The 21,088-nt window shown below is 36.5% G+C and overlaps 1 protein-coding gene across 1 annotated transcript in view; it reads left to right on the plus strand.

The window, feature by feature from the left end:
- LOC107745694 (collagen alpha-1(XI) chain-like) overlaps positions 1 to 21,088 on the plus strand; it is a 91,483-nt gene that overhangs the window by 6,544 nt on the left and 63,851 nt on the right. The window contains exons 3-7 of the mRNA XM_016559613.1: positions 4,392 to 4,605; positions 5,442 to 5,604; positions 15,721 to 15,846; positions 19,335 to 19,433; positions 20,102 to 20,185. Of these exons, the coding sequence (XP_016415099.1) occupies positions 4,392 to 4,605; positions 5,442 to 5,604; positions 15,721 to 15,846; positions 19,335 to 19,433; positions 20,102 to 20,185 (686 nt within the window). The remainder of the gene's footprint in view (positions 1 to 4,391; positions 4,606 to 5,441; positions 5,605 to 15,720; positions 15,847 to 19,334; positions 19,434 to 20,101; positions 20,186 to 21,088) is intronic.

Genomic DNA, 21,088 nt, shown 5'->3' on the forward strand with positions numbered 1-21,088 from the left:
AAATAATGAAAAAAAAAAAAAAGTCAAATTTAGTTTTTTACATTAACTACTGTAGCAAGAGAAGAATTATCAGCTTTTTTTTTTTCTGCTCTTGACCTTAAAATATAATTAAATGTAACTGTGATGACCAGGCGTCTGAGTGACTTTTCCCCAGTGTCTATTTTTAACAAATGCAGCTCATCGTCCTTCATATTTTATAAAGGTTTTGCTGGTTTTATCAAAAGACTTCAGTATAATTCTTCGGAAGTGCTTTCCCAGCCTTGGTTCAGAGGGACAGGGTGGAAAATTAGCCTTTTTGTGATGTCAAAACACTGAGTCCTGAGAGAGAGAGTAATGAGTCTTAGCAACTATAGTCATTCTGTTTATATGGTTTATTGTTTTTAGGCCTTTGAAAGAGATACTTCCTGTCTGCTGCCTGACCAGCAGACAAATATGTCCATTTGCTCTGAGAAGTTGTTGTAGTCTCTGGTAGCGGGGGAGTCAGAATAGGAGTATTTATGTGCTAGTCATCCATTCAGCCTCTGTTCCCTTAAACCTCCTGAGAATCAGAGACTTCACACAACTCGGCATCCTCGACCACAACATTCGCAATGGTGATGACAAACAGATGCGTCTTAAGGACACAAAGTTGTGTTTGGATAGTGATGGATGTAAGTAACCCAGCTGATACTCTTATCTCCCTGACCTTGCGTACATGCTCATTCATCAGTCTCAAGTGAGGTCGGAACTTTTCCTTTTCACGGAATCAAAGACGAAGCCTAAAAGACTCGAGCAGAGCAATAAATCAGTGTGACATTGCAGTGCTGCTCGGAGTCCACTTTACAGTACCAGCCTCTAAATTGCCATATTAATCATATCATAAATCTTAAGCATTAGAATATATTTGTTAAGGATCATTAGAAATGAGACATTTGTGGGGTGCAGGCTGAGCGAAACCAGAACCTTTTATACATGACATTGGTAGTAGCAACATGATGAAGTATGTACCTAACATATTGGTGTAAAGTCTGGGTCATGCTGAGCTGCCATAACCGTAGAAGGGCAGTGACCAACACCAGTGACTTTAACTCCTGGAATGTTTGGCTTTGTAGATGGATCTGCATGTAGGGGGTCAATTATCCCTACTGGATATTTCTTCACATCTTTACTGCTATGCTGCTCGGGTTCCTCGTAAAAGTACAATTGCTTCATTGGACGGTCACAGCACACATGCGATGGCAGGGAATTAGGTACAGTAAAGCCGTCAGTCAGAGTTAGCGTTGTTGCCAAATGACGTATGGCACCAACGAAGGGGGATTTTATGGGAGTTTGTTTGTTCATGTCCATATCAACAAATGGCAAGATGTGGCCTATAAATGTCCTCACTTGCTAAACGATAATTGACTGTAGATATACTCACTCCACACAATTCAAGGCAAGATAAGGACATTTCATAAGGAAAGCAGTCTACTTGAGGTTAACAATACATATTGAAACTGACTTCTTGTTTTTAAACTTGGATAGTGTAATAAAATTACATAATAACCCAACTGTACTTGGAAGCAATTGTGAAAAATAAACGGCTGGACATTTATTTCCGTTTCACAAGTTTTTTTTCCCCCATATAACAGTAGTTTCACACCAGAATCACCATTCTCATCTGCGTGACAAATGAAAGGTATATTTGGATAGTGCTGCTTAATTTTTCCCTCGTAGACTTTTCCTAATTTCTAATCTAGCTGCTTGATAACAGAATTATTGCCTTTAGTTAAATTAGATGTACAAATGAAAATAACTGAACAAATATTGTTTTGGTTTGATGTAGCAAAGCTGTTGATGCTAATAATGTTTGTTCACCAAATACTGTAAGTTGTGCAATCATAAAATCAGGGTCAATGAGAGATTCATTCTGTCTCAGCATCATGTCTTTGTGCTTGAGTCCGGCCTGAGGACTTTGTCTACATCACAAGTGATGTTGTCTTTTTTGCTAGACAAAGAGAAAAAACCCTTTGGTCTGACAGATCCAGCCTTGATGACGTTCTCTAAACTTTACTCTGCCTCCTCATCCTTCACTTCTTACATGTACTCTTCCTCCTCTCCTTCTCAGATTGTTTCCATCTGTTATTCGTATCATCATTCAGTCACCTGTGTCACTTGTGCACTCTGAACTAGCTCATATTATGTGCAGTTGGTTTGATCACATCATTAGAAACAAGTGTGAACACTTTTGAATCGTTGTCTGTAAACGATGACAACTGTGCTTCACTTACGAGCTGCTTTTAACTTTTAGCTTTATTCGACAAATTTGTTTAAGCTAGTGAGAATTTGGTTCAGAGATTGGGGTTTAGCGTTTTAGCAATTCAGAAAAACTGTAATGGTAGTCAATACGCCAAAAAAACGGCACTACACTTTTACTATAATAAATTCATGGTAAATTTTCGTAAAGGCTGCAGTTCCAGCTGACATAAACACAAGTGACAGTTAAACACCAACTTTTAGTTCTTTTTTGCACAGTTCCTTGCACAAAACGTCTCAGGTTACTTATGTAACCATGGTTCCCTGAGTAGGGAACGAGACACTGCGTCCTCTAGGGGTCGCTATGGGGAAATGCCTCGTCGTGACCCGTGTCTGAAGCATACATTGAAAAAACACCAACAACACTATTAAAATACGCTCGCAATGAAACATTGCCCCCTCAAGGACATCGCATGCTTGCTCTTTGCCCAAACAAACAACGCAGAGATCGTGTGTGTCATCAGGTATCAAATAACGACGACGCGGATGCACACACCCTCTAAACGCTTTGCTAGTGCTCGCCATAACGATAGGAATATAGATCGCTCTTACCACGGAAATGCACGCTTCAAACAAAACGGTCAGTGAAGACGAAGAAGAGAATGACATGTTCTCCCGGCGCCTATTTATACTATATTCGCACCGGTAGTGACGTCACGGGCTGTCGCCGGCCAACGTGTTGTTGGTGTTTTTTCAATGTATGCTTCAGACACGGGTCACGACGAGGCGTTTCCCCATAGCGACCCCTAGAGGACGCAGTTCGAAGTTCCCTTGAATGGGAACTGTTGTGACCCTAGAACACTTTTACCATAGTGCATGTTTTGTAAACTAATATATTTTGAAAATTGCATTGCATAACCAACTCCATATGTATGGCTTTTCTGAAGTAGTAAACTTGCTCGGTAGCTCACCTTGTACAGTGTTGACCTGTGATGTGGAGCATTCAGGTACAAGTCCTGTAAGAGCTCAAAGAGCTTTAACCTTTTAGCTCCACTCACTGGATATTTCATTTCCAAACTGCCACAATACTGACAGCAACCAACATAATAAAATGTAGCCAGATTCACATTAATCTGTTTCAAATAAAACTGAACGCACATTTAGCACCACTTACTGGACATTTCACTGTGGCAGCATGCAAAAAACAATGTCACTTTGCAGAAATGTCGCCACCAGGACAATTTCCTAATACGCCTGGGTTGGTAACTTTTGACCAGTGTTTCTTGCTAATTCATCCATGACTAGCTGAACAGATCCAAACTGCTGTTAACTGTTGCTGCTGTTAGTTCTGTAACATAAGCTGTTATGTTGTTTGTAGCATATCACAGATGGTGAACTGTTACATACTAATTAAACTGAAGGCCATTTGACATAGTAATGCTAATCATTCACAAAATCAGTGTGCCATATGTCTCCTGCAGTCCATGGTTAACACAGTTTTGAGTAAAGTTTTTACGAATGGGATGTTGAAATAAGTATTTGCTCAGCCTATAACATCAACATAATTTACATTTACTAGTTTAGTCACATTAACTCGGACCTTCGGTTCTGTGTGTGTTGGGTATCTTCCAAATTGGCCAGACTGCAAAGGGTAACAGCGGCACAAAATAGCAGGAGATTAAATTAACAATTCGTTTTCTGTGATTTTGGGCTAAAATAAAATCCTCCAAACCTCGCCTCCAAATCTTATGATTTTAGGACTGGAAATTTCAGCAAAATAGTATGTTGGCATAAAAAAATAAAATAAAATAAATCTTCCTCAAGGCTGGCAAAGTGTACAGCACTTCAGAGATAAATAGTTTGAGATTTAGTTCCACTCCAGTGCTCATGCAACCCATTTAATTGTAAATCTAGTATGTCATCTGACACCTAGTAAAGTTAATGTGCCAACAGAAAAGACAAACCGTTTCATACTTCATTAAACCATCCCCTGCAAACGATGTGTAGAATGGGTTGCTGTAAAAGGGCCACTGCATATTACAAGGCCCGTTTAGATCACAGTACACTGTCTGATATAATATAGTCTTAGCTCATCAATGCCATGGAAAGGAAGACAAGAGTATGAATAATCAATAACAGCTGATGTTTAACCTACAATGCCTTTCCTGTGTCTTCAGGAGGAGTATTCCCTCAGGACTTCTCCATCCTTATGACTATCAAACCAAAGGCGGGAGTACAGTCCTTCCTTTTGTCTGTATACAACGAGCAGGGCATCCAGCAGCTGGGAGTGGAGGTGGGCCGTGCGCCGGTCTTCCTGTATGAGGATCAGCATGGGAAGCCCGCTCCTGAGGATTACCCCCTTTTCCGTGCCATTAACCTTGCAGATGGAAAGCAAGTTGACTCTTTATTTGTATATTTTTGATTTGTGTGAAGGTTTTTGGTCTAAACAGTTGAAACTTTTTTCTTCAGAGTAGTACAGTATAATACATCAATTTCAGAAGTAATCTTTTTTTTTTAATGGGCCATACCATCTTTTTTGTGTTTCAAACAAGCTGTAGTACAGTTTTCATCAACTGGCCGTTGAATGTGTTTGAATTGGTTATACAATTTGCTTATGAATTTTTCCTAGTGGCTAGTTTAGTCCACTGTGTTTATTATTGGTACTATTTGCCATCAGCTTACTCATTTATTTATCTATATAGATATAATTAAAGTAGGAAAACTATGAATACGCAGTCATATGTAACTAATTTAGCAAAGCAAACATTTACTTTAAAAGAAACAAGAATGGCTGTAAGTTTCTGTGCTTTTGATTAGCCACATTGAGGTTTACATGCAATAAAACAATGGTGTATTCTCACAATTCATGTAATGTAAACCTTTTTTTTTCAATTTGAGAAAACATGGTATTAAACAAAAAACAGCTTGTGAAATATTTATAATTGAGTCAATATGAGAGGCGATGCTTAGTAAAATGCCTTTTTAAATGCACATGGAGAGAATGCTGTTTGTCTTTTCCGTTTAAATGATTTTATTTAGGAACATCCTGTACTAATACAAACCTCCCTCAATGGCGGGCAGATGTTTTTCTCACTGTATAAAGAACCGAACATGCGTTTTGGTTATGCAAGGGAAAGTAAACATATATCATTCTACAAACTGAGCAATCACAAACTTCATGGTTCTTCTTTGTTGTCTTTCCCACTCAATTTCCTCCCAACCGATAGGTGGCACCGTGTGGCTATTAGCATCGAAAAGAAGACCGTCACAATGATTGTGGACTGTAAGAAGAAGATTTCTAAACCACTAAGCAGAAGTGACCACACAATCATTAACACCGATGGCATCACAGTCTTTGGGACCAGAATCCTGGACGAGGAAGTTTTTGAGGCAAGCAAAAACCCTGGTGGATACAGTCCATTCTTGTTATGATTTGTGTTGGCAGTCCAATGATACACTCTCAGAAAAAAGAAAAAAAGGTACCACAGCTGTCACTTGTGTGATACCATTTCAAAAGTTACACATTTGTACATTATTTACCCTTAAAGGGTGCATGTTAATACCAAATGTGTACTTATTAGTATCTTTTGAAAGTACCACCCCAATGACAGTTTTTGTTTTTTTTTCTGTGAGAGAAGGAACTATTTAGCCACTTAAATTTGGCTTACTTACATTTGGCCACAATGAATACTCACACTGTTGTAGTGTGTGTCGAATCCGTATGAATGATGCTAAGCAGGAAATTGGCAAATGATTTGATTTACTGCTCAGTCAAATAATGTTTGTCAAGAGCCTTTCATTTCACTTTCAAATGACGGCATGTCAGTGGGTTTTATTTGCCCATAAATCACGAAAAGATGCTGATGACTTTTCAATACAGAGTTTTTGAACAAAAGAGCATTGCAGCCAATATATTTACAATTAAACTACTATACATATTTGGCACATTTTATCATATATGGAAGGCTGTTGATTCCAGTGCGAATGGCTTATAAACATGGTGACATGCTTTGACTTTTAAGGAAAAAAGGCTAGTTGTGGTTGATTGCTTTTAAATGAACCATTTTTATTCCCCATAGGAAAAGAAAAGGACACATTGAGGCCAAATTTATACTTGCAACAAAAAAGCAACTTAATTCTCCTGAGCTATAAAAGAGCAGTAGTATAAACATCCACATAAGATACACCTCAGTGGAAGAACAGTAATGTAACCCACATACTAAGCAAAGTTTACTAAAGCTTGAAGTATTCTATTCACATTTCTCTTTGCTGTACGAAGCAACGCAGCAATCCTGTGTAATTCTGCATGCCCGATTGCGAGACAATATCTGCAGAGTCTGTCTTTGATGTGAGCTGAAGGAATGTTGTCTAATAAGAACAGCATGCTAAATTTTCGCTTCAGGTTAGAGATGTTGTACCGCACAGGAATCTTTTGAAATTCTGATCCTATTTCTTCCTCTTCCCTGCTAGCCCCAGTGTTAGTCAGAGAGTTGATGAGCCTGCAAAATATACAGCCTGAGAGGTAAATCTGCCATAGTTAATGGGCTCATTTTCAGCAATTGCTTAGCATCTCATCTCTCAATTCTTCCATCCACTGTACGATTGCTCATAATGTTGGAAACTATGTCAAATATTGCACAGATGTTTCAGTCAAGAGAGTTGCTTTTCATGCATTGTGTGATTATGATGAAAACGTTGAACTGTCAAAAGTTTTGCTAATAGGTTTTTAGCTATGTGAAATGAACTTCTTGTGGTTTTTGCTTTGTTTTTACCTCAAACGTAAAATGCAATTTTGGGTATATTGGCGTTTGTGTAAAACAAAATATAAATGAATGCATATTTGTGTATATGCATTGCATGTAGGCTAAATCGAAGAAATATAGCATTAGTAAGGAAGGAATATTACTCCCAGGTCCCTCAAACACCTGTATGTGTTCTTTGGAAATGACTTTTGTGGCTTTTTAGTTTATGTTGTAACCTTTCCTCTAGATGGAGAGAGTATTTGCAGATGCTTATGCTGAATAACATTTAAGTTGGGTTTGTTTGTATATGTGTGTGTTTTGGAAGAGAGCGTAAGGTTACAACCTACACACCAGGCAGCCACACAAGAAATATATTCAAAATATATTCATATTACACAGCCCAGGGAATGAATTCTGATGACTTCTGTGATAATGGCATGAGAAAATCGCAGCATTGGACTGGCAAGCGTGATTTCAGCAAATTGACACACTTAAGAGAGAATATATAAACTATATAGTAACCTTCTCTTCTAAGTGAAGGTTACAATATAGTCTCTCTCTCTCTCTCTCTCTTTATATATATATATATAAATAAATAATACTGTAGAGTATATAAAGCATACCAGGGTTAGTTTGTAGAGAGTACTTTTCTCTCAGGGTGAGTTAATTTTTGAAAGTTTCATGTTACAAACTTAGCTGCAACTGAACATTTCCACTGATATTGTCCAGGAAAAATAGCCCCAATAACAGGCCAAGTTTTCACACAGTGGAAACTGTCATATTTTTTTTCAGCCAAATTTTAATTGTTTAATTGAAAATGATCATGGAACATGGAAAACCAAAAATTAAAAAAAGTAAAGAACAACATTATGAAACCACTGTTAATAGTAAGGCAACTAATAAACTGAATAAATATATCACAAAACAATTCACAACTTGGTTTAAGAAATGTGTGACAACTTACCCCGACTTGACATTTAAGAAAATTCCCTTGTCTTGAGAACACAGGTCAACTTTTCTTCTTTAACGTATACCTTTAGCCTATATTTGACTTTTGTCTGAATTCATGTCAATGTGGTTAACATATTCTCAGATGTTAAGTTTTAAAAAATTTTCTCTAAACTATTCAGATATCATTTTATATGTGCACGTTATATGCACATTCATGTTGTTTTAACAAAGTTCTTTGCAAGGACTGTTTGTGAATTGGGAAACATATCTTGTCACTCTTGGCCAAGGAAGTATCCAGGCTTAGCCAGCCCTGTGAGATATGGCATGGATTTAAGGATCTCTGGCCAGAAGTACAGCATGTCATAAGGAATCCAAATTAGTGTTCATTCGAGAACATGTGTTTGACATTGAGTGGATGGAAAAATTAAGCTGAATAACTCTGATCAAGAGCAGAACATTTGATTTTCAGATTATGACTGTGTGTGTCATCTTTGCGATTTTTAAGAAGTGTGATCATCTTGTTGTTGAAATGAATGTCTTTTTGTCACAGAATAACACATAGGTGGAGTTTTTTCCCCCATTAATTTGTTCATAACATCCTTGAACCTTTTAGTGTCTCTTTCTGCAGGTTACATTGTTACATGTGGTGGTGAAAAATTACTGTCTTTATGAGTGAATCAATGAATCAATCATTCATAAAAAAAAACAAAAAAAAAAACAGATTAATTCCAAAACTAAACACCAGCACTGATGTGTGGTTCAAAGAAGCCACGATTTCTAGTTTGGCTTTGTTTGGAACTATTTTCATTGAAAGTAATTGGCAATTATGTGTCTAAAATGTAAATTACATAATAGCTTCTTGTTTATTGAACCATTTTAAAAAAGAGGTCCCTGTCTGAAACACTTGTGTATAGTTGCTACTGATCTTTGTACTTGTGCACATTTGTAGTGACACCGATGAATAAACAGTTTGTAGGCTGATCGTTCAAGAAACCTTGACAACAGTCATTATTTTTGCAATTCTGTTTCGCAACACTAGTGGAGCAGATACACATTTCAGTTGCAAGCAAATGTAAAACCACATTTTTTTGTGAGATAGCTGTGTTTGTCATTGGAGATGAGCTACTAGGTCTGAACTAGCAGCATACCTCATGTTGGAGCATCTGTGTTTCTAGCCTTTGCAGATTGCTTAAGCAGGTGTGAACCTGGAACTGCAACTGAGGGGAAAATATGATCAGAGTGTGCTATGACTTGGCCGAGATAGCTGTTTAAGAGATTGTGTTCAGCTTGGTGTTTTGTGACGAAAATTTGAATAGGTTGTGACTTGAAATCACCTTTTGTGCACTTCTCTGTAGGGCTGCACGATTAATTGAATGCGATTGTCATGCGCAATTTGTTAGTAATGCCGGTTCTGTAATCAGCAGGAAATCATCATCACGTGCTTTCAGATGGAGCAGAATTTACTACACAGAGCCGTAGTTCTGCCTGTGTGAAGATGCTTTAATCACTTTTTGTGTTCAATGTGAAAAACAAATCAGCATGCATGTTAAGAAGCTATAGTTAAAAGAGTTTTTTATAATCAGTTAATGCTATGCTAAGCTAATAGCTTGAAACTAATGAAATTCATTACTACCATCACTTTTAGCTTTGGTAAAATAATGTGATATGCAATTAAAAATACATTAATATTTTTATTTTTAAGAGTACACTGAAAAACAAATTGGTGTAGAATTTGCTTTCCCAATTTCCCAATTGCTAATAAATTGAACAAATAAACTGAAAGAAACTGCAAGTAACATTGAATCAAACATGACATTTTAAAGTAGAAAGACTGAAAAAAAGTTGTCTTGCAATAATCTTTCTTTCATTTAAAACAAACAAAAAAAAAATCATTGTTCACAGTGTAATTTGCCTCACTTTTGAACAGAGCATCTTTTTTAAGTTATCCTGTGTTTAATTGTTTAACTGTTGTATAACTGGACTGGACTTCTCAGAAAAAAAGAAAGCTGTCAATGAGGTGGTACCTTTTCAAAAGGTGCACCTTTGTACCTAAAGGCTCTACATTGGTACCTTAAAGGTATGTATTTTTACCTAAAGTGTACATATTAGTCCCTAAAAGGTACCACCCCAGTGACAGCTTTTGTACCTTTTGTACCTGTTCTTTCTAAGAGTGTACTGTCGTCAGACCACCTGTGGACATACTGGTCACATACAGTGGGTACGGAAAGTATTCAGACCCCCTTAAATGTTTCACTCTTTGTTATATTGCAGCCATTTGCTAAAATCATTTAAGTTCATTTTTTTTCCTCATTAATGTACACACAGCACCCCATATTGACAGAAAAACACAGAATTGTTGACATTTTTGCAGATTTATTAAAAAAAGAAAAACTGAAATATCACAAGTCCTAAGTATTCAGACCCTTTGCTCAATATTTAGTAGAAGCACCCTTTTGATCCAATACAGCCATGAGTCTTTTTGGGAAAGATCCAACAAGTTTTTCACACGCAAAAACAAAAGTGTAGCGTTTATAATTTTGTTCAGTGTATATATGCTGTTACACATTTGGCCTTTACTATCTCCCTCTTTTTTTAAATCTCTGGATCCTCCTCTCCCCGACTGGCCTCCGCCTGTGTCCTGCTCACTGCTGGGAAACATATTTTACTGTTTAACGGCTCCCAGTAGAGTGATAAGGTAACATTTGAGGCCAGCTTCAAGACTTTGTAGTGGCTGCTGTTTGGAGGATTGCTCTGGAATGGGGCAAGTAAGTCGGGGTGGGGTGTATTAAAGCTTAAACCATCGTTAGATTTTTTTTTTTTTTGCCTTAGTACACTAGTGTTATTCAAAATGTGCATAGAATCTGTCTGCCTGTGCATAAAACAAAGCTTTTTCCCACATCTTACCACAGAGACTGTCTGTATTTCATGAAAATGTGAAATAAGATCTGGGGTGCATTAGATACTCCACGTTTCCTGCATTTGACAGTCAGTTGCTGTTTATGCACTTTTCAAACAATCTGCATTTTCAATGATATTATTCCATTCTGTATTTTCCTCTGAATCTTTCCAAAACTCTTTGCTGAATATCTAGGTTAAAGTGTCAGGAGGGATAACTGCTGACTCCAGGCCTTGAAATATGGCTGACTGTTCTTTGTGACTTTCACTAGAACAGGGGTGTCTAATCCTGCTTCTGGAGGGCTAACGTCACAGTTGGAGTTTAGCTCCAAGAAGCTCCAACACACCTGTCTGAAAGTTTGTAGTGCGTCTGAAGACCTTGGGCGCATCTCAATCAGCTCCCTAGCTTTTGAGCTTGTGATTCAGTATAATGTACATGAATCTGTGCACTGGTAAGGACTCTGGCTCACTACACATTGGGACAGTGATTACTCAATTTCCAGCGGAATGACTACGTACAACGTTGTAGAACATCACTGATATTAATCAACAACTTTTTGAGATTATTTTTATGTTGTTCTGTTACATATCCTTACAACATTTCAGTCAAATATTAATTATAAATGTTAACTAGATGTGTTTACTACTTGTCTAGCTATGTGTTTATGCCAACATAAAAAATGGTTTGCCTTTTCAAAAATTATATTGTGCTTCATGATATTTATTGAGTTGGCTCATGTGTTTTCTGTTTAGCGCTTCAGAAATGTGATGGTAAGGGAGTGTAGTGAGCATTGATGCTCCCTGGTTTTTGTGATGCATTGTGGAAATTTTCAGGGAGCGAACGTTCCAGTGCATTGGAAGTATTTTGCCTTAAAATGCCCGACTCCCTGATCAGTGCCATGACTGCTAAACTAGGGAGCTGATTGAGACGCACCCCTTGATTAGCTGGTTCAGTTGCATTTGTTTAATTTGGGTTGGAGCTAAACTCTGCAGGACAGTGGCCCTCCGGGAACAGGATTGGACAACCCTTCACTAGACCTCATGTCTCACATTTTTAAACACAAAAACACATTCTGTGTGAATGGACCCTAAGTGTATATTTTAGGTGTTGCAACTAGTCAACCAGTTCATTTAAACCCGAGGTTGTCAACAGCTTTTGGTCCGCTACCCATTTTATGTGAGCCTACTTTGCATTGTCAATTTACATTTGACTTTAATGTTCACTCTCCAAGTCTGTTGCCTGTTGTGACAGAAAGGTCACACGGCAGGTCATAGGGACTGGCAGGAATCCCTGGCATTCCTTAAGTCATAATTACAGAGTGCTGACAGTGGTAATCATAAGCACTGATTTAACATTTGGTCTGGTTTAGTCTGCACACATAATGAACCAAACTTTCTTCTCTGGGCTTGACCTCTGACATGTAAATTGCACAGTCTTCAGAAGAATAGGGCATTAACACTTCATCAGGTAAGGGCGATGATAAGAATGGGTGGATGTCATGTGTTAAACTCATTTTACAGAGTTACTCCATTAAGTTTTGTCACGCTGTCACTGAAAAAATACTTTTAGGCCTTGTTCTTTCACCACACTTTTTGCAGATTTTATCATCTTTACTAGAAACCCAGTAATCCATCTAATTTCTATATGCATGTTATTGCTCTTACTCTGAACAATTCATCTTAACTCAACTTTAACTCTGCTGCCAATTTCTGATTTAAACCTTAGTTAATGAGACCAAAAGTAGAATAATAGTAATTGAATTAATTAATGAAGTTGCTGTTAAATAGATTAGCGTTTCCTTTTTTCCACTAAATATCCCCAATTTCCAACACATTTGAGGCAGATATATCTTTCATATCACTCTACTCAAACATCAGTGGCTCAGGTATAAATGCATTATATCTGCTGAAATGCAAAAAACAGTGCAGGCTTCAGTTTAGATCTTTAAGATTATCTTTTTGTCATAGGTCAGTTTTTAGTTCAGCTAGGCCAATAAAGTCTTGCATGTACAATGATAGTGCTGGTCATTAGGCTGAAGTGATCTGAGCGGTTTTATATAAAACTGACCTGCAGCACACTTGACAATATTATTATTACCGCAGCAGGATAGACGAATGCCACAGGTTCCTGTTGTAATTAAAGGAAGAATTTGAGAAGCAGAGGAAGCATTTCAGAATGTGTTGGTTAAGGGTGTAGTTTTAGATTTTTTATTTTTTTTGTCCTGTCTGTGGACATTTATAGACAATTATAAATGTATTAAAAATTTTTTTTTAGCTGGCCATTTGAAAATGTCTGCCTGTCTGTCATACAGCACTTGGGTACTGAAATTGAGTTGGTACCTGCACTATGGCTGCAGAGAGTCTGAAATCATTGCATCTTTAAAAAAAATATAATAATAATAATAATAATAATAACAGTAGTACTTTTGACATCTGTAGCCTGGATTGTATTCAATTCTTGCCGATGTTAGTGTTTTGTTTTTTTTAACTCTAACCCTGAACAGACTTAATAGAGCATGTAACTAATACATTCAGAGATTTTAAGTGGACTAGTGATGCACATGAAGAAAATCAAACCAGAACAAGTAGCTGGTGGGGATTTTGATACCAATCTGTTGTTGGAAGTTTTTGGCCTTTGTTTCAATATTCAATATCCAGAATATGAAATTAGCTCACTGTGCTGTACAAGGAGTTCTTCACTTTGAAAAGAATGTGTCTGTTATGAATTAACACAGTACTCAGCAGACATTGTAAGATGGTGCAATCCCAAATGGCTGCTCAAGTATTCAAAGTAGATTTATATCTCCCTGTTTCCGTCAGTGTTTAGTCCAGAGCCATGCTTTTATATTACCTATGTTCTCAATAGTGAGGAAGAAGATGTGCCAGACGCTTAGAAAAACAACTCCCGTCCAATGATGGAGACTCATTGGATGGGACTCAGACTAGGAATAAGCTGAAAAGGGAGATGTGTTTGACCAGAGATGAATGTCAGTAGTGGGCCAACACATTTTTTGAATTAATGTTGAACTAGATCAGGTGTGTGTGAATGGTTTGTCTGACTATGTTTGAATGGGGTCACTGAATATCAGTGTGTCAGCCAAGTTTCAATTGCTTTTCAGTGTGTGCCAAGGGTGTCGTGTTTGAGTCCGTTTATGTGCTTTTATCATTTTTATTAGTTTTAGATTTTGAAAAAAAAAAAAATCTATTTAGCTTGAATTAATTTTTATTTCAGCTTTAGTGTTATTTTAGTACTTAGTACAGTTAGCTGCCAAGGCAACATTTGTAATTTTGAAAAAATAAAAATTTCAAAATGTTTCTTAACAAAAAAAAAAAACAACAACAAAAAAAGTGTTATTGCACTAAACATATATTACCGTTTCAACATTCAGTATTTTTAGTAATATTACAATTTCAATGTCTAGAGTCAGAAATTATGTAATAAATTCTAGTTATTTATTGCTGACAGCCCTATTTTTTAACAGAAATTTGGATGCATGGATAGTGGATAAAAGATATGCAGTCAACATACAAATACATTTTTTTCCAGGTGAAGCAACATGTTTATGTAATATTGCAGTTAATATTTTTCTCATACAATATAAATGGATATTTATACATATACAAAATATGTTGCTGTCTTTATATTTTAGGTAGTTGGTCCCTCATAATCATGATATCTGGGAATCCTAGGAATAAAAAGGGTGAAAAAAGTTGCCTTAGATGAGATAAGACATGACCAGGTCTAGACAAAATTTGACTTGTGCATTTTCTGTACTGATTTTATGAGAAAATCTGTGGAATTCTGACTGTGCATTTAGACATGTGAATATGGGATTTCTGCCACATCTTTTGAGAAAAACACCTTCTTTTTTTTTTACCTACATTAATCGTACAACTTCATTTTCAAATATAAAGTTGCATTTAAAATGCATTTGCCTCCTAAACGTGTTCCTAATCGTGAGATGTTTGTTGTATAGAGGGATGTCAGAGCTCTCCAGTGTGTACAAGGATTTATTGGTCATGCTTGCAGGAAGCATCATTTTGGTACCATAAAATGTCTTCCAGCGCCTTAAGCTCCTACAGATGTAGACCCTGTAATTTAATGTTGTCTGCATGTTAGTATTCTCCTCCCCAGGCCACCCCGCTTGCCTCGACTTTATACGCCAATCAAATCAAAGAAATCTGTATATTTATTTACACCTGCCTTCTTTGACTTATTTACCTATTTACGATGCATTATATCAGGCTTTGGCATGGCAGGTCCGAGTCCGTGCGGGTCAGCTGAGGTATTCTGCGGTTTCCCCAGCAGTAGTTTACATTCTCAGCAGAGTCTAATAGTTCCCGCTTGAAGAATTCCTCAGGTTCGGCTTGTGCACGGAGCTATTTGCCTTTGTGTCGAGGTGGGAGACGGCATCTTATTTCCTTTCCTGAAATTTTCATGAAAAATAGACGGCCTCGGTTATTTTTCTTGCCATTCCTCACTCGTTAGCGTAGGACCGCTCTGTGAAATGTGACTTACCATGGAGCACAATAGTGCTTTTTGAATGGGATACAGATTAGTGGCCGTTTCGACATGTGCTTTCACAGCACTGAACCAGACGCTTTCGTTCTTCCTTGTTATTTCAGCTGAGCAGCGCATCTGCCTTCTTCCTGTCTGTGAGCAAATTTTCAGAGTCTGGGAAAGAAGCTCATGACAGAAAGAGGTGCTAATGCTCAATGCCCCACAGCTACTTTCGATGTTATCACGCGTATTGTTTCTGTGACACACAGACACATGCTTATTTGATTTAGTACAATATCAATATCTATCTATCTATCTATCTATCTATCTATCTGTCTGTCTGTCTGTCTGTCTGTCTATCATTTTTATGTATATATCCAGTATATGTCTGATAAATGTCTCTGTGATGTCATTCAGGGGGACATCCAGCAGCTTCTTTTGGTGGCAGACCCTCGTGCAGCCTCTGACTACTGTGAACACTACAGCCCTGACTGTGAAACCCCCCATCAGGAGACACCACAGGCCCAGGAACCTGAAGAAGAGGTCAGTACGTGTCTGGATCTGACCCAGACGAGTGTGCTGTGTGTGTGTGTGTGTTTGTTTGATGATGTATTAATGGATTATATACGGCCTACACCCACAGCTTCTTTCTGTGGCTTTCTTAGGCCTGGATTCAAAAACATCGCCAAATATCTGAATTATCCATCAGTGTTTAGTAGGGATATGTACGAGTAATCACCTAGTTGGGTTTTGATTCTGCAACAACTAGTCTAATAAAAATACTACTCGAGCTCTATTCGTATCCAGAAAGACTGCCAGTATATACTTTCCCAATGAATGTCTCATCTAAATATCAATGTTACAAATAAACGCATTAGGTGGCGCTGTGGATACTTGATGGCAAGGTGAGGGAAGGCCACCATATATTTACAAATATATTTTATTGTATTTGTAAATAATTTAATATATATATATATTTTTTTTACATATTTTCACATATTTGTCATACTAATGTTAATATTTAAAAAAATATATGCATTAGAGCAGGAGTAGGGAAGTTCGGCCCTAGAGAGCTGCAGTCCTGCAGAGTTCAGCTCCAACCCTGAAAAGTAGAGTAATCAACTAAAAAAAAAATTAAATGTATTATTTAGTCTATTATTGTGGTACAGAATGTTTTATTAGAGCTGCAGGTCTGTACAAACTGTCCTTATGGAATCTATTGTGAATCACAAGTGTGATCTAGAGGGATTAAACTCTTCTGCTAATCCCAAATTGAAACAGTGCGGTTTGTCTGATTTTCGATATTAAGCTTTTTCAGTGCGTCAATGTTTTCCAATAATATTTCATAGAATAACCAATGAGCTCATGGTGGAAACTATTTTTCCCCCTGCCACAGAGTCTGAGCCCACTGTTGAGTGGCGTGGAAATATATTTTTCTTTAATGACTCCTGCATGCTCACTGGGAAAGCCTAGTTTCTCCCTCCACAGCTAACTCTGGAATACCTGGAAGAGTGAAGTTATGTCTCTCAGCTGTTAAAGAACTCCTGATTGTAACATGATGATAAATCACTGTAACGGCTGCTTGGGGTATTGAGAACTACACCACAACAGGGGATGGAAAATGTAGCTTCACGTATCGTGGAAGACGCCAGAGCAAAACCAATGGACAAATCAGCTAATTAATTCAGAGTGATAAAAACTAATTACATAACTACATAGTCAGATGATATATAGCTTTATAACCAATGTTAACTTACTAGTGCTATCAGCAGTCCAGCATCAGCAACCTAATATCTATATCTATTAGGAAGAGCAGAGAACTTTGGACGCAGGCCCGTTCTTTTCCCCTGCGCCGTACCAAATGCTTTAAGACACATGTGGGAAATGGGGACGCATTTTTAATGGCCCAGGACGATATTTATGCCTTTCATCCAGCTCGCTGGCTACAGCCATGGCAGGCTCCAAGCCTGGCAAGACCCTTTAATGCCGTAAACCGAAACTAGAGTAACAGTGGACTGATAAGGCAGGTGGCTCAAAATTATATGATAAAATAGAACATTAGCAGGCATGTTGCAGTCTTTTTTATTTTCTTTTAATACTCTTTAAGACACTAAGCATTTTCACTATCACGTACCCACATAATCTGACATTTAAAGTGCATTTTTATGTTTTATAGAGGTTGAATTTTCTTGATTTTGTGAGTATTTTCACTGGTGACAAGAATACTTTGTACTGTTTACTTATGTCTCTTTTCACTAATTAAATGACACTGTCACTCATTGCTTATTTTGGGCACAGTGTTAATGCTTTGTATCTGTTAAAAAAAGATTACATTTTGAATCTCCAATAGGGATGGCACTGGAGAGTTACACCATAGTGAACTTCATCATTGGACCTTATTCATGAAACATGATTTGTATTCAAATTATTGAATTGAATGTGATTGGATATGTGCGAATGGATTTACACAGAATTCATTCTGCTCGTGTTTCATAAATAAGGCCCAGTTTGGCTCAAAGCATTTAATCTGTGCTTTTGTACCATAAAATGCTTTGAATGCTTTAAAAACATCTGCCAAATGTTACAGTAGTTAGATAAATAACCAACCAACTTACTCTTTAAAATGTCATGTAAAACATCAAATCAAACTAAGCCTTTTGTCATTACTGATTTGATGATCTAAATGGATGAGAAGGTCAAAGAAATGAAAGTTTTTAAATATTTGAACTTTTGTAGTTCACCAATCACCCATCATGTTAACGGCATATACAAGAATATAGATTCATATTCTTAACTATTTGTATTTTGTGTGATATGACAATAATGTATCATGCAATGCATCTGGTAACACTTTATAATAATGTTCATTAATAAATCATTAACAAACATTATATAATGCTTAATGGATCATTAGTTAATATATATTCAAAGAGTTAAAAACGTGAGATAATGTGTTTGTTAATGTTTGCTAATAAACTTATTAAACATTAGATAATGTTCAAACAAACATTATTTCATGTAAGTTAAAATGCTTACAAATGTCATTAAACTTTCAATTCCATATGATCAAGCACTTATTGAAAATCTACAAATTTTAACAGATGTTATAAATTGATTAAAAGCTTTTGTTAATGCACAACATTTTAGCTGCTATTGAGGTGTGATACGGGTAAGGTTAGGGACAGGTTTGGTGGTATGGGTAAGTTTAAGGTTTGGTTAAAGGGTCAACAGTGTACAGGGGTCAATTTGATTATTATAAGGGAACACGGTTCAATCTGTTTATATTATATTGCCTTGTTACCTTAGCTAAAATTCCAATGCCCATAGATACTAAATGATTAGTAATCGCTTATAAACATTTACAAATTATGAATAGTTGCTACTGCCAAAAATCATGAACAATTGATTAATAAATGATTAGTAAAGATGTGTGAATAGGGTAAATTCAGGTCTTTCGGGACATGTTTAGTAAGTTCATTAGTAAACATTAACAAGAACATAATCTCATATTTCTAGCTATGTGAATATATATTAACTAATGATCTGTTATGCATTATGGTTGTTCATGATTTATAAATGAAAGTAATTATTAAGTGCTACCATGCATCTTCCTTTTAGCATACGGTCACCCCAAAAAGTATTTGAACACTTAAAAATGTAGCCACACTTAAAAACCTATGAACCTTGTAGCATTATTTAACAAAACATCAAATCAAGTGGTGTTTATTTAAAAAAATAAATAAATAAATAAAAATAGTAAATTTTTCAAGCAAAGAAAAAAAAAGATAGAAGTTTATGTTTAAAATCACAAAACAGTATGGATATATTGTTCAAAATTATGCCCACTAAAAATAAAAAAATACAATAAATAAATTTGGTTTGATATTTTATCTATTAAGTTTGCACATTTCGTTTTGGATATCAGATATTTAAAAAAGTGTTCAAATGTGTTTTGAGGACTCTGTACTGTATACTGTGAAGGGCTTTGAATTCAAGTCTTTCTTTCTAACATGCATCCATCTCTCTCTCAGTACAATACTGAATACACAGATTATAATGAGTTCTATGACTACACAGAAGAAGTGACTGCCACTGAAAATCCCATTGACAACATCGGTACTGAGACCAAGGTAAACACTCTTGCTCATCTGTATGGCCCAGGTGCCTGTCAATCCCTGTGGGTTTTCTGCAGCCCTCCCACTTTCACGCTGTGTGGTCTCTTATTTATTACCCCAACTCTTACACTCCACTGTTCTGTTGCTCTCAGTAACTTTGCCTTTCTCTCTCCTCATGTGACATCACTTTTATTCAATTGCAGGGTCTAAATTTTACTTTTTGCTAGATCTGCAGATTTTTAGAAAATGTATTGACCATGAAACATTATTTCATATTGTGTTTATGAAGAACACTGTCATAGAGACAAAATACATGAAGCCTCTTTTCTTTTCTTTTCTTTTCTTGGCATATTAGACAAACAGTGCAAATCTATCCTATATCAATTTTTGATGATAAATGTTGTATTGAGATTTTTTTTCCATTTGTAGACAGTTTTATTTCTTTCAGAGTGATTTTAAACAATCTACTGCTATGCTGAAGTTTGTAATAAAGTTACCGGCCAGCTGTTATTTACTTGCCAAATCCTACTTTTACTTGCATTTGAACTGCTCATATTTCAAATTCCGATATAAACAGCTAAGAATAAGCAGTTGTTTTAAAATGAACAATAAATGAACATTCACATCTCATGATTAGATACATTTTGAGTGATGTGAATCTGTTGTGTGACATTTACTCATAGCCCAGCACTGTTGACACTGGAGACTACTATGTTGAGCAGGACTATGGCACTGAAGCCCCTTCTGTTTCCATTCCAGCCAATGAGGTAAAGATCTGCATGCTCCTACGTTTCATTTTCCATGGTCCATTTTAAGTGGGTTTCTATTCAAATAGCCTTCTTTTGGTAAAGTTGATCAATTAAATCAGTTTTTCTAACTTTAGGAAATTATTATTTTGCACCTTATTTTCTGATACATTTAAATAATTGCTGTATTTTAGATCATGTTATTACAAAGCTATGAGAGAAAAGTAGAAAATTATCCATATTTGAGGTGCCAACTCTACTCGAGGTGGTTCAGTGTGGTTTGTCTTTACTGAGTGGTTGTACCTCAGTCTGATTTTTATGGGTAAAAGTCAAATAAAAACCACTATTCCATTTAACAGTTTACATTAAGCTGAAAGCAGCGAAAGCATTGCATTTTCCTTATTTATGTTATTTCAAAAGTTTGATGATTCTGTCACAGTTTGTTCTAAGACATCGCACAAAGTCTAAATGAGGAACATCCAGCTTTAACTGGAACAGTATGTCTTGCATTTAGCGTTGGCCAAATGTCTGCTTCAAATGATACACCTATTGGGCTGACACGGCCTCATAAAGCACTCCTGGTATATTATACAAAGGCTGGGATTAACTAGAGAAATCTTAAATACTTTTGTTCGCTGAAAAAAAAAAAAAAGCTGGAAGGCACAGGATGTACAGAGTGAGATGAGACACCAGTGCAGCATTATCACATGCAAGGTTGTTGTGGTTTGTCATTTTTATTAACCAAACCAATTCAGATTTCTGGATGATCATTTTATGATAACCTTTAGTTTCTGTTCACTGCAGTGGTAAAAAATATTGAATGCTATTAGTTGTTTGTCACGTAAAGTTGCCCTAAAAAGTATTTTAACCGTATAAACTAATATATATATACAGTGTATATATATATATATATATATATATATA

This window comes from Sinocyclocheilus rhinocerous, unplaced genomic scaffold (assembly GCF_001515625.1).
Source record: "Sinocyclocheilus rhinocerous isolate Xijiao unplaced genomic scaffold, SAMN03320098_v1.1 scaffold2092, whole genome shotgun sequence".
NCBI classification, from domain to species: Eukaryota; Metazoa; Chordata; class Actinopteri; order Cypriniformes; family Cyprinidae; genus Sinocyclocheilus; species Sinocyclocheilus rhinocerous.